At 66.4% G+C, this 13,389-nt stretch overlaps 1 protein-coding gene across 5 annotated transcripts; it reads left to right on the forward strand.

Moving 5' to 3' along the window:
* Positions 1–1,934: 1,934 nt before the first annotated feature.
* PLCD3 (phospholipase C delta 3) lies at positions 1,935–13,230 on the forward strand. 5 transcript variants are annotated; one of them, XM_084496783.1, is made up of 16 exons: positions 1,935–2,106; positions 3,836–3,994; positions 4,975–5,203; positions 5,295–5,424; positions 5,922–6,147; positions 7,010–7,211; positions 7,294–7,438; positions 7,537–7,689; positions 7,762–7,947; positions 8,028–8,054; positions 8,565–8,724; positions 9,188–9,304; positions 9,403–9,551; positions 9,921–10,056; positions 10,789–10,938; positions 11,020–13,230. In XM_084496783.1, the coding sequence occupies exons 1-16, from the start codon at positions 2,004–2,006 to the stop codon at positions 11,106–11,108; spliced, it is 2,361 nt and encodes a 786-aa protein (XP_084352909.1). In that variant the 5' UTR covers positions 1,935–2,003; the 3' UTR covers positions 11,109–13,230. The 5 variants fall into 5 exon arrangements, with proteins under 5 accessions (XP_084352909.1, XP_084352910.1, XP_084352907.1 ...); XM_084496781.1 differs by lacking the exon at positions 1,935–2,106 and adding an exon at positions 2,555–3,067 and having other exon boundaries at positions 7,765–7,947; XM_084496780.1 differs by lacking the exon at positions 1,935–2,106 and adding an exon at positions 2,557–3,067.
* The last annotated feature ends 159 nt before the right edge of the window (positions 13,231–13,389 follow it).

Below are 13,389 nucleotides of genomic sequence, written 5' to 3' on the forward strand. Positions count from 1 at the left end.
TGTCACCCCAGGGTGCCCAGATGTTGCAGGGTGCCCTCCGGTCCCACATGTGGCCGCAGTCACCCTCTCCCTGACCAGTGATGTTCCCCCCCGCCCTGTGCTGTGGTTCTCATTTCTCATCCCATTTCCTTGCTTTGTGCTGCAGCTCCTGGTCCCCACGTCCTGGTCCCCATGTCCCGGCCTGGGACAGCCTCTTGTCCCCCTGTGCTGGCAGTTTTGGCAAGAAGTGGTGCCAGCCAGGTGGCGGCAGCCCTTGCCACCGGCACAGGGCTTGAAATCAATGCCCGGTTCGGGTGGAGGGGCTGGGGCCAGGGAGCCTGGGATGGGGCTGGGGGCTCTCCCTCTGTGCCCACCCACCCATCTATTCCCCCCAACCTCACCTGAGCAAGGAGAGAGCCTGCCACAGCCGGGGGAGAGGTGGAAACGGGTACAAATGGAGTGAATTGGGGTAAATCCCACATATCTGCACACACACACGTGTATGCACAAACACACACGCACACACGTGCACAGCTGTGCACACAGCCGTATGCACACGTGCAGGGGTGCACACACGTGCCATGCACACACGTCCTCCGTGGTGTCATGTAGGGGCGAGGGGACGCAGTGGCACGGCTCCTTCGCTGCAGGCCTTGGTGCCAAAAGCTTTGGTGCCAGGCTCCAGACCCCAGCTGCGGCGTGACCCCAGGCAAGGCCACCACGTCCCGCACCACCGACACGGCCGTGTCCCCGTGTGCCACCAGGCTGCCACCACCCCGGTAGGCCAGCACAGCGTCACCCAGCCTGAGAGCACCAGGTGCCACCGGGGCTGGGACGAGGCTCTGTCGCTGTCCCCAGGCGCGGTGGCACAGGGGTGGCCCACGGGTCCCTCCTGGTGCTGGGCACCAGCTCCGGCACCGGCAGCCGTGTCCCCGGGCAGAGCGGGGGCCTGTGCCGGAGATGGGGGGCCCCTGGTGTAGGGCCCTGGGTTCAACCCCCCCGGTGCTGCTCCCCCCCGGTACCGACCCCCTCTGGTGCCACCCCACTCCGGTGCTGACCCCCCCCGGTACTGACACCCCCGGTGCTGAACCCCCCAGGTGCAATCCCCCCGGTACTGCCCCCCCCGCCCCCCGTACGGATCCCCGCCGGTACCGCCCCCCCTCGGTGCAATCCCTTCGGTACCGCCCCCCTCCGGTCCCTCCCCCCCGGTACCGGCCCTCGTCGACACAGACCCTCCCAGTGCAGAATCCCTCCGGTACCGACCCCACCCCCCCGGTGCAGAACCCCCCCGGTGCCGCCCCCCTCCCGTAACGAACCTCCCGGTACCGACCCCCCACCGGTGCCGACCCCCCAGTAACGACCCCCCCGGTGCATCCCCTCCGGTACCGACCCCCTCCAGTGCTGAACCCTCCGGTACCGAAGCCCCGGTGCCCCCCCGGTGCAATCCCCCCGGTGCCGAATCCCTTCAGTACCGAGCCCCCAGGTGCCCCCCGTTACCGAACCCCCCGGTACCCAAGCCCTCGGTGCCCCCCCCCCCGGCGCCGCCCCCCCAGTACTGAATCCCCTGTTGCCCCCCCGGTGCTGAACCCCCCTGTTACCGACTCCCCCGGTAACGACTCCCCCGTTTGCAATCCCTCCGGTACCGACCCACCCAGTACCGACCCCCCCGGTCCTGAATCCCCTGTTCCCCCCCCCCGGTGCTCCTCCCCCGGTGGCGAACCCCCCCCGGTACCGACCCCCCCCGTTGCAATCCCTCCGGTACCGACCACCCCCCAGTACCGACCCCCCCCGGCACTGACCCCCCCCGGTACTGACCCCCTGGCCCCCCCCCGCTGCCCCCCCTCCCGGCCGGGTTACGCCTCCCGGGCCCCTCCCGGCCCTTCCCCGCTCCGGGCCCCGGTCCCGGCGGGGCCGCCCTTCCCCTCCCCTCCCGTCCCGTCCCGTCCCCTCCCCGCCGCCTCCGCCCAGCCCGGGGGGGGGAGCCCCGGGGGCCCGGCGGACACCGGCAGCACCGGGCCCTCGCCATGATCTGCGGGCGGAGGGCGCGTCCCGGCCCCGAGCAGCCCCGGCCCCCCCCGGACGGGGCCGGTGGCCCCCGCCGAGCCGGCAGAGCCTTCAGGAAGATGGGTGAGGGCCGGGGGGGGCAGCGGGGGAGGGTCCCGTACTGTCCCGTACTGTCCCGTTATCCCCCCAACCCCCCGTGGCAGCGAGGGTCCCCGGTTGGGCGGTGTCCCCAAAGGTGGGCGAGGTCCCCGCGGTGGGGGGGTCACCGTGATTTTGGGGTCCCCGCGGTCGGAGGCTCCCCATTGCCAGAGGTGTCCCCATGGCTGGGGGGGTCCCTATTGCTGGGGGGGGTCCCCACTGCAAGCAGAAGGGGACAGAGCCCTCGTCACCCCCGTGCCACCCCCTCTGGGTGACCAGTGCCTGTCCCGTGGGGTGCAGGGGGACAAGGGGCTGGGGGCTCGGGGTGGCGGCAGGGGGCTGGGTATGGCCCCACATGGGGGGGGGGGTCCTGGTTTGGGTCTTGTCGCGGGTGTCGGGGCAGGAGCTTGGCTCCAGTGGCTTCAGGCGCGTGTCCGTGCGTCCTGGTGCCCGGCTGTCTGGATGTCCCTGCATCAGTGCACCCGTCCGTCCGTCCGTCCATGCGTCCGTGTGTCCTCGCATGGCTGCACCTGTATGTGCAGGCGTCCCTGCAGCCCTACAGCCTGCAGCCCTGCCCGTCTGTATGTCCCCGCACCCACGCGTCCTCCCACGGCGTGGTCAGCTCCTGGCCCCCGGCTGTGGCTCATGTGCGGGCTGCCGCTGCCAGGCGAGGACGTGGCCCGATGGGGACAGGGACAGATCCCCCAGGAGGTGTCACAGGAGGTGGTGGCAGAGATGGTGGCCGCGTCCCCGAGGCTGTGGCCAGCTCAGGGACCTGAAACTGCCGTTTCCCACCCCAGGAGGAGCATTCCTGAAGGGCGCGGGGGCACAGTCACTGGGGCCGTTCTCCAAGAATGGTTGCAAAAAAAACAAAACAAAACAACTGAAAAAAAAAAAAAGGAGGAGGAAATAACTTTCATGGAGAATGGACGGAAAAGTCCTGGTGGTGAGGCTGAGGGTGTGCAGGTCCCCCGAGGCCACCCCGTCATTGTGCCCAGCTTGGTCACAGCCCCGTCCGGGCAGGGACCGTCACTGCCGCGTGGTCCCTGCCAGCCCCGGGGGTGCGGTTGGGGCTGCAGGGGACGGGTGAGGGCCAGCTTGCTGCCAGCAATCCCACACCGGATTTGGGCAGCTTTGCTGGGATCCAGCAGCCCTGGCCCGAGGGCTGGGCTCCGTGACCGCTGCCGTGCCCTGTCCCGGCCCTGCAGTGCCCAAATTGGGCTGATGGCAGTGGCTTGTCCTGTCCCATCCTGTCCCATCCCGTCCCGTCCTGTCCCGTCCTGTCCCATCGTGTCCAGTCCCGTCCCATCCCAGCCCATCTGTCCTGCCCTATACTACTCCATCCCATCCTGTCATGTATGTTCCATCCACCCTTTTCTATCCCATCCAAACTGTCCCATCTTGTCCTGTCATGTCCTATCTGTATTGTAACATCCTGTCATGTATGTCCCATTCCATCCCAAACCGTTGTCCTGTCCTGTCCATCTTGTTGTGTCATGTCCCGTGCCATCCCATCCCATCCCATCCCATCCCATCCCATCCCATCCCATCCCATCCCATCCCATCCCATCCCATCCCATCCCATCCCATCCCCTCGTGTGCCCTGCACCGTGCACGTACCCACACTCTGATGCGCACAGAGCCCCCCCCCATTCCCACCCGGTGCCCCCGGTGCCCCCACCCCGGTGCACCCACGGGGCCGGTCCCCTCGCAGGGCTGACGGAGGATGAGGACATCCAGCTGATGCTGCGGGGCTCGCTGCTGCGCAAGGTGAAGTCGCGGCGGGCGAAGGAGCGGCTGTACCGCCTGCAGGAGGACGGCATGACCGTCTGGTTCGAGCGGCGCTTCAGGCGCGCCCCCTCCAAGCAGATCTGTAGGTGCTGGCGCTGGGGGGGGCGTCCCCAGGGTCCCCGGGCTGGGTCCTGCTGGCCTCGAATTGCGGGGAGCGGTGGGGAGGGGGGCAGAGCCCCAGCCCACGTGGGTGCGGGTGGGAGCCGGGATCTGGACCCCAACTCAGCCACGGCCCCCCCCTCCTTGAGCTTGCTTTGCCCCCAGCCATGGACCAGTGCCTCCCAGTACATCCCATTCCACCCAGTGCATCCCAGTGCCTTCCAGTACATCTCAATGCATTCCAGTGTGTCCCAGTGCACCCAGTGTATCCCATTGCCTCGCAGTGTACCCATTGCCTCCCAGGGCATCCCATTACATCCCCGTGCATCCCAGTGCACCCCCTTGTGACCCAGTGCACCCGGTGTATCCCATTGCCTCTCAGTACATCCCATCACATCCCAGTGCACCCAGTTTCTTCCACTGTGCCCATTGCCTTCCACTGCCCCCAGTGCCTCCCAGTGCCTCCCAGTGCCCCCCAGCCGAGCCCCCAGAGCCCACTCCCTTTGCTCTCCCCCTCGGGACTGGCGCAGGGACCCGGCTCCATCCTGGCCGGGCTCTGTCCCCGCTCCCTGGCGTCACCCAGCTCTCTCCACACTCACTGGGACGTCTGCCCAGTGCTGGCACTGCTGCGAGACGGCGCCATCCCCCCGCTGGCGTCACCACCCCCATCCCCGCAGGGGACAGTGGCCTGGACCCGCTGGGCCCCGTCTCGCCTGGGATTAGTGGCTTCAGCACTGCTGCAGCGTCAGCTGCACCGAGAGCGCCCGGTCCCTGCCCACAGCACCCTGGGGAGTGGAGGGGACACCCGGCACTGCCATGGGGACACCGGGGGTGGCCGCCAGCGGGGTGCTGGGGCACAGTGGGCGGGGGCGATCCCACGGCCGTGCTGAGCCATCGGCTTGGCTGGGGACCGGTGGCCGCCTCCACACGGGGTGGGGACCGTCACGGCGCGTGTCCCCGCAGTCTCCGTGATGCACATCGAGGGCGTGCGCCAGGGCCACCAGTCGGAGGGGCTGCGCAAGTACGGCGGCTCCTTCCCCGAGCGGCACTGCTTCACCATCGTCTTCAAGGGCAAGCGCAAGAACCTCGACCTGGCAGCGCGGGGTGAGGAGGACGCCCAGCACTGGGTGCAGGGGCTCACCAAGCTGATGGCGCGGCTGCAGGCCATGAGCCAGCGGGAGAAGCTCGACCAGTATCCTTTGTGGGACAGCGGGGCACGGTGTGGGGACAGCCCACGGACAGCCCGGGGCTGTGGCCAGGGTGCTTTCCTTAGCACGGTGCAGCTGGATCCACGGCATCCTGCAGCGAGCCGACAAGAACAAGGACAACAAGATGTGCTTCCAGGAGGTGAAGAGCATGCTGCGGATGATCAACATCGACATGAATGACATCTACGCCTACAAGCTCTTCAAGGTACCCGCCCTGTGCCCCGTCACCCGCTGTCACCTGGCTGAGGGCACCCTGGCTCCTTCCCTGCCCAACGCAGAGGACTGTCAAACTCGTGGCACCCTGAGCGCTGCCAATGTCTAGGTCCTGTCATGATGGGAGCTGTCCCCACGCTGTCCTCACATGGCTCCATTGGTCCCCAGGGTGTGACACCTCCCCAGGTGGCTCTCTGGGGACAGCAGCACCTCCCCAGGGCCCTTTACCCCTAGGGAAACTGAGGCACGGCGCTCTGCTTGGCTCCATCCTGAGCTTGGGGGGCATAGGGACTGTGGGGACACAGCGGGGATGTGACCCGCGTGCTCCAGGTGACAGAGGGCAGGTGGGGGACACAGAGGGGACACCCACTATGCATCCCCAAGCCCCCTGGCAGGTAGCCGAGACCCCCAAACTCATCACACAGACTCCCAGCCTGGGTGGGTCTGGTCGAGGGGACGGTCCCTGAGGCCGGGCCGTGGTCCCATCAGGAGTGCGACCGCTCGGGCGACGAGCGGCTGGAGGGCCGGGAGCTGGAGGAGTTCTGCCGGCGGCTGCTGCGGCGGCCGGAGCTGGAGGAGCTCTTCGGGCACTACTCGGGCGAGGACTGCGTGCTGTCGGCCGAGGAGCTGCGCGAGTTCCTGCGTGACCAGGGCGAGGAGGCCACCCTGTGCCAGGCCCGCGCCATCATCCACGCCCACGAGCTCAACGAGAAGGGTAGGGACGGGGATGTCCCACGATGAGGACGGCAAGCTTGGCGGGTGGCCTGGGTGTGGAGCAAAAGGGGTGGCAGCTCATGGGGGGGACGTGGTGGTGTCCCCCAGGTGAGCACAAGGCTCTCCAGGGCTGGGGTGCGTGGCTCTGTGTCCCTCTGGTCCTTCCCTTGTGGTGGCACCGGGTGGCAGTGTGCCAACACATAAGGGTGGAGGTGGACACCAAAGGGACCTCCACGTCCTTAGGGTGCCATAGTGCCGGTCCCACGGAGAATGTGGCACAGCCCAGGGACGGGGGACAGCAGGGCGGGGACAGTTGTCTCCATGTCACCAGCAGGACGTGGGACATCTGAGTGGAGGTGGGACATCAAGGGGACCTCCACATCCCCTGGGTGTATGACGCCAGGTGGGCATGGTGCTATCAGGACAGGGGACATCTGGGTGGACACAAAACCTCCATTTCCCACGGGAGCTGAGATGCCAGCCCCAGGGTGGATGTGGCGCTGCCTGGGGCTATTGGGCAGCGATGGGACACCAAGGGGACACTTGTGTCCTCTGGGTACTGCAGTACAAGGCCTGGGGGTGCTATCAAAATGGGGGACGTTGGGGTGGGGACAGGGAACTTCCATATCTTGTGGGTGCCACCATGCCAGGTCCAGGGTGGTCGAGGCAGAGGCGGAGGACATCAGGGTGGGCATGGCACACCCAAGGGGACTCGCATATTCCCTGGGTGCCACAGCGCCGGGCCTGGGGTGAACATGGCACTGCCAGGAGACAGGGGACACCCACATGGGGACAATGCATGCGGGGCCACCCTGCCGGCTGCATGCCAGCCCTCTGCGACACCCCTCTGCTGCGTCCCTCAGCCAGGCAGCAGGACCTGATGATGCTGGACGGCTTCATGATGTACCTGCTCTCGGCCGCCGGTGACATCCTCAACCAGGAGCACACCAAGGTGCACCAGGACATGAGCCAGCCCCTGTGCCACTACTTCATCTCCTCCTCCCACAACACCTACCTGACCCACAACCAGATCGGCGGCACCAGCAGCACCGAAGCCTACGTCAGGTGGGTGCCGTGAGGCGCCCGTGGGCATGGCGGGGTCACTGTGGGTGGCGCAGGGACTCACCTGGCGGCGGCGCGGTGGCAGGGCGTTGATGACGGGCTGCCGCTGCGTGGAGCTGGACTGCTGGGAAGGTGCCGACGGGGAGCCCGTCATCTACCACGGCCACACGCTCACCTCCAAAATCCTCTTCCGCGATGTCATCGAGAGCATCCGCGATTACGCCTTCAAGGTGAGGCCGGCGCTGGTAGCCCCGGGGTGGGTGCTGGGTGCCAGGTGCTCAGCGCTGCCTGTCCCCGTCCCCGTTCCCATCCCTGTTCCCGTCCCCAGCGATCGCCCTACCCCGTCATCCTCTCCCTGGAGAACCACTGCGGGCTGGAGCAGCAGGCCACCATGGCCCGGCACATGAAGGCCATCCTTGGGGACATGCTGCTGACGCAGCCGCTGGACGGGCAGGACCCCGACAACCTCCCGTCCCCAGAGGTGAGGCCACCCCGCCTGCCGCCGCATCCCCGTGTCCCCAGCCCGCCCTGAGCTCGGCCCTTTGTCCTGCAGCAGCTGAAGGGGAAGGTCCTGGTGAAGGGCAAGAAGCTGCCAGAGCCGTGGGGTGAGCCCCGGGGTGTCACCACCACCCCCGACCCTGAGGAAGAGGAGGAAGAGCAGGAGAAGAAAGAAGAGGAGGAGGAAGTGGAGGAAGAAGAGGAGGAGGAGGAGAGGCTGCAGGAGAGAAGCAGCCAGCGGGTAAGGGGCTCTCCTGGGGCTGTGCTGGGCAGGCGAGCACTGCGGTGTCCCCAGCACAGCCTCGCTCTCTCCTCTTCCAGTCGCTGCAGGAGATCCAACCGCTGCAGGTGGGTCGGGTGCTGGAGGCGGGTGGGGGCCACGGGGGGCGAGCGGCTGTCACTGCCCAGCTTGGGGAACCCCCGGTGGTGCCTCTCTTGCCCTGTGGGGTCTGGTGCTCAATTTCTGGGATGTTCTTGGGAACACCATGGCCTTGGGTCTCCATCACCTTGGGGCGTCCATCACCTCACGGTCTCCATTGCCTTGGGGAGGGTTCTCCATTGCCTTGGTTTTCCATCACCTTGTGGTCTCCACCACCTTGAGGTCTGCATCACCTCAAGTTCCCCGTTGCTTTGGGCTGTCCATCACCTCAGGTTCTCCATCTCCTTGGGGTCTCTGATATATTGGCTTGTCCATCGCTTTGGGGTCTCCATCGCCTTGGAGGTCTCCGATGCCTCAGGTTCTCCATAACTGTGGTAGCCTCCATAGCCTTGTTGGTCTCAGCGCCAGTGGTGTGGGGGCTCTGAGGACCCTCAGGCAGGTGGCTGCTGGTGGCCCTGATGCCACGGTGGCTCCTGCAGGCCAAGGACGCGTCGCAGGTGGCCCCAGAACTGTCGGCAGTGGTGGTGTACTGCCAGGCCGTGCCCTTCCCTGGCCTGGCCCAGGCCTTGCAACACCCCCGGCCCTGCGAGATGTCCTCCTTCAGCGAGAGGAAGGCCCGGAGGCTCATCAAGGAGGCGGGTGAGGGCAGTGGGATGGGGACGGGGATGGGGACAGGGACATGGACGGAGCCACACCAGGACACGGGTCAGGGCTGGACCTGTGGGGATGCTCTGGGCCCTGCCATTGAGGTGGCTTCTTGGGTTGGGGACACACCGGCCACAGCCAGCTCAGGACTGGTGGGGCTGGGGGCTCTGGTTTGAAGGTCAGGGCTTGGGATGTGACATTGGGGGAGTATCTGGGGCTGGGGCCTGGGCTTTGGGCTCAGGCTCAGGGCCTGGGGTCTGCAGCCAAGGTCCAGGGTCAGGATCCGTGTTCAAGGTCTGAGGTTGGGGTCAGGTTTTGGGGTCCAGGCCAAGATTTGAGGTCTGCGCCCAGCTGGCTGGGCAGGGTCTGTGAGCGTCCCCTGGCACAGGGGTGTGGGCAGGACGCGTGGCACCCATGGGTTCTGCGGCCCCTGCCCTGCTCAGCTGGTGCCCTCCAGGCCCGGCGTTCGTGCGCTACAACGCCCGGCAGCTCAGCCGCGTCTACCCGCTGGGGCTGAAGATGAACTCCTCCAACTACAACCCCCAGGAGATGTGGAACGCCGGCTGCCAGCTGGGTGAGCCCCCAGAACCCCTGGGCACCCCCAAACCGGCACCCCTGGGCCCAGCATCCAGCGTGATGCCCCTGTCCCCGTCCTCGTCCCTGTCCCCGCAGTGGCTCTCAACTTCCAGACGCCGGGCTACGAGATGGACCTGAACGCCGGGCGCTTCCTGGGCAATGGGTGCTGTGGCTACGTGCTGAAGCCCCCCTTCCTGCGCAGCCCCCACGTCGAGGGCCCCCGCTGCCTCGTGCTGCACATCAGGGTGAGCGTCCCCCCCTCCTGCCAGCGTGGGTGCCACCTGCAGCCCCGCTGGGTGATACCAATGCCAACCCCATGCCCAGCCAGGCGCTTCCCAGCTCCCTTCTCCTGGGTGACACCAAGCCCATGCCCGGCCAGGTGCCACCCACCTCTCTTCTGGGGACACTGGTGCTGTCCTTGCATCTCTCTGAGAACCACCCACATCCCTGCCCCTGCGTGGCGCTGACCCCATCCCAATGCCCACCCAGGTGCTGCCCATCTCCTGGGGGACACCAGCCCTGTCCCCGCTCCCAGCCATGTGCCACCCTTGTCCCTTCCCCCGAGGCCACCGTCTCCGCCGTGCCGCCAGCCCCCTGCACCCTCTGGCCCGCAGGTCATCACGGCCCAGCAGCTGCCCAAGCTGAACCAGGAGAAGCGCAGCTCCATCGTGGACCCCTTCGTGCGGGTGGAGATCCACGGCGTGCCGGCCGACTGCAGCAAGCAGCAAACCGGCTACAGGAGCAACAACGGTGAGCGCGGCCGGGCCCCGGGGCACCCAGGGGTGGGGGGTCCTCCAGGCACCCCATGGCCCAGAGGTCCTCTGTGCGCCCCAGGATGAGCTGGTACCCAGGGCATCCCAGTCCTCCCAGTGCTGCTTCCTCCTCCTGTCCAGTATACTCCAGTCTGGTCCCGGTGTCACTCCCATTTCCATCAGCACTGCCTTGCTGGTCTCCCTTGTCATCCCCATCCCACCCAGTACAGCTCAGCCTGCTCCCAGTATTGCCCCCCCTTCCTGCCACTATACCCCAGCCTATCCCTATTGTCACCAACATTCCCCCTGTGTACCTCAGCCTGTTCCCAGTGTCACCATCACTCCCCCAGTATACCCCAGCCTGGCCCAAATGTCAGTCCCATTCCCCTGGTATACCACAGCCCAGTCCCAGTGTCACCATCATTCCCTCCAGTACGCGCCAGCCTGCTCCCATTGTGATCCCATTCCACTCAGTACATCCCAGCATGAACCCCATTCCTTCCAGTATACCCCAGTATGAACCCCATTCCTTCCAGTATACCCCAGCATACCACCCCCAGTGCCTCCCCCATTCCCTCACTCCCCCCACACCCCACCCTGGGGTGACACCCAAGCCACCAAAGACCCAAACCCAGTTGGGGCGAGCGCGGCGGCGGTGTGACGAGCCGGTCCCGTGCCCGGGGTGGCCGTTGGCCGCGGTGGCCGTGCCCACCCTGACACGGTGCCACAGGCTTCAACCCACGCTGGGAGGAGACGCTGACCTTCCAGCTGCAGGCGCCCGAGCTGGCGCTGGTGCGCTTCGTGGTGGAGGACCACGACAGCACCTCCTGCAACGACTTCGTGGGGCAGTTCACCCTGCCCCTGGCCAGCATGCGGGAAGGTGGGTGGGCGCCTGCGCCCCACTGCTGGGCTTTGGGGGGAACGGCCCCGCGCCCCCCGCTCAGCCCAGCTCTGTCCCCAGGGTATCGCCACATCCACCTGCTCTCCAAGGACGGGGCGTCCCTGTCCCCCGCCACGCTCTTCGTGCATGTTAAATGCAAGCGCCACTGAGGTCCCCGTGGCTGCGGTGAGGGGGGACGCCGCGTCCCCAGCCCGTGCTGCACGTGGGGTCAAGGTGCCCCGGTGTGGGGCTGGGCACCCGCCCGCGCCGTGGATGCCCCGCTCCCTGCACGGGGCGCGGAGACAGGCTGGGGACACCGCTCGCCCATGTGTGGGACAGGGTGCCAGCTGGGCAGGGTGCCAGCAGGGCGGGTTGGGGTCCCTGTGGGATTCGGGGACCCTGTTTGGGTCCCATGGTGCCACCCCATCTGCACACCCCGCTCTTCCCTTGTCATGGGGACAGGGACACTGTGACAGCCAGGACAGGGTGGCCAGGCCACCACCAGCCCAGCACGGCTCTGGGGGCACGAAGAGTGACAGCAACCCCCCCGCAAACATCACTAGCCCCAAACACGCTTGATCCTGGCCCCTTAGGCTGCGGGGGTGGTGCCTGCCACCACGAGGTCCCCAAGGGGACCCTGACACTGCCACCACAGCCGTGGTACTGAGCCTCTGCTTGGCTCAGCGACGAACACAGGGCCGGCTGCGTTCGGATCTGTGCTCGAGTACTGGCGATGGGCAGAGATCAATACCCGGCTGTCAAGCGAGTCGAATAAAGGTTTATTTTAACAGAGCCTGCCCGGCATCCTTGTCACCTGCTGGCATCTGCAAGGGTGGCTTTGGTGGCCATGGGCAGCAGGAGGAGATGGTGGGAGCCGCCTTTTCTGATGTCCTCCCAACTAGGAGCTGGTTGGAGCCAGGTTTCGCTCGCCCCATGGTCCCACAGCCCCCAAAAGCCCCATGGCTCCTGGCTCCACTGCCCTCATGGTTGGTGTCCCCCTGTCACCACCGTGGGGTGGCCCCCAGCTCCGTGGGGAGCAGGAGGGGACTCAGAGGTGCTTGCATAGGCGACAGGACCCTGGGCACCGGGCTGCAGCAGTGCTGGCAGCAGGGGCATGGTGGCTCCTGGTCCACCACTGAAGCCAAATCGGCCCAGGCTGGGGTAGGCAAACAGATGCCCATGGGGCAGGGACGTGCCATGGGGCACAAGAGCCACAGCGCGCAGGGGGACAAGGACACTGGGAGTGCATAGATGGGCGTTGGCTTTGCGTGCAGCTTTGGAAACCTTTGGCATGGAGATCAAGAGCATCTCGGAGCGATGGAAACAGGCGAGCTGACAGTACCGGGGAGCAGAGACAAACCACAAGGGCTGCACCATCGTGCTGTGGTGACAGCGCAGCCACCGCTGGCTACCAGCAGCATGGGGACAGGCAGCCTACCCCGCTCCTTCCCCACGCTGAGTCCCAGTGCCTGCAGCATTTCCTGGAAGAGGCAGCGCTGAGCTTCGCAGCAGGGCTGGGGTTTGCAGCAAGCTTCTCAGGGGTTGGTTTTCAAAGATGTCTTACGGTCTAGAGGGTTTCCATGGAAGAAAACATTCCCTTCACCTCTGAGGCTCCCGCAGCACACAATGATGAGCCTGGTGGAAGAGGCACTGGGGTGGTTGGAGAGGCTGACCCCCCAGGGAAGGCTGATGGCACGTCACAGGGCAATCAGTGGCATGCGCGTTGCATTTCAGCGATTCAGAAAACCAGCGTGGACAGCACAGCAGCCGAGCGGGGCAACCTCGAGGTGCGGCAGAGGAGATGCAGCAGGCACCGTGCGGCCCTGGTGCCACCTGGGGCGGCAGAGGGGGAGCACCCCGGAGTTCGAGCAGAGCTGGGTGCACAGGACATGCTCCGAGAGTGGCAAGGATCCGGGTCCCCCAGGTCTTTGGGAGTTGCTGCTTCTCCGTTTAGCACTTGCCCCATTGAGCAGAGAGGTTTTGAGTCTCCAAGGCTGGGGAGAAGGGACAAGGCATTGCTTGCACAAATAGCCCTTAAAAACAAATATCGAGGTGCTCCCAGGACTGCAGGGAGGGACGGCACCATCCTCCCTTTCCATGCACTTGCGGCAGAGCTGGGCCAGCAAGGACCGAGTTAAACAGAGGAGGGAGCGGATGGAGACGGCCGAGCACGGGGACAGAGCCGCAGGAGAGCGCTGCAGCCCTGCCACGGCACCGCGCCGATACCAGCCCAGTGCTCCGCCGTGTCGGTGCTGAAGCGGTGGCAGCGCTTCAGGAGGAAACACCTCGCTCATCTGCTGGGGCGGGACGCGCACAGCTCTGCGCAGGGAAAAGCCCGGCAGGCCAAGCATCTACCTCCATCAACCCGGCTTCTCGTCGAGAAAAGTCGCGGTCCAGCGACCAGGTGGTGACCTTCAGCAGATGAATGCGCTCGTGTCAGTTTGGAACAGG

Source organism: Aythya ferina (assembly GCF_964211825.1).
Source record: "Aythya ferina genome assembly, chromosome: 23".
Classification (NCBI taxonomy): Eukaryota; Metazoa; Chordata; class Aves; order Anseriformes; family Anatidae; genus Aythya; species Aythya ferina.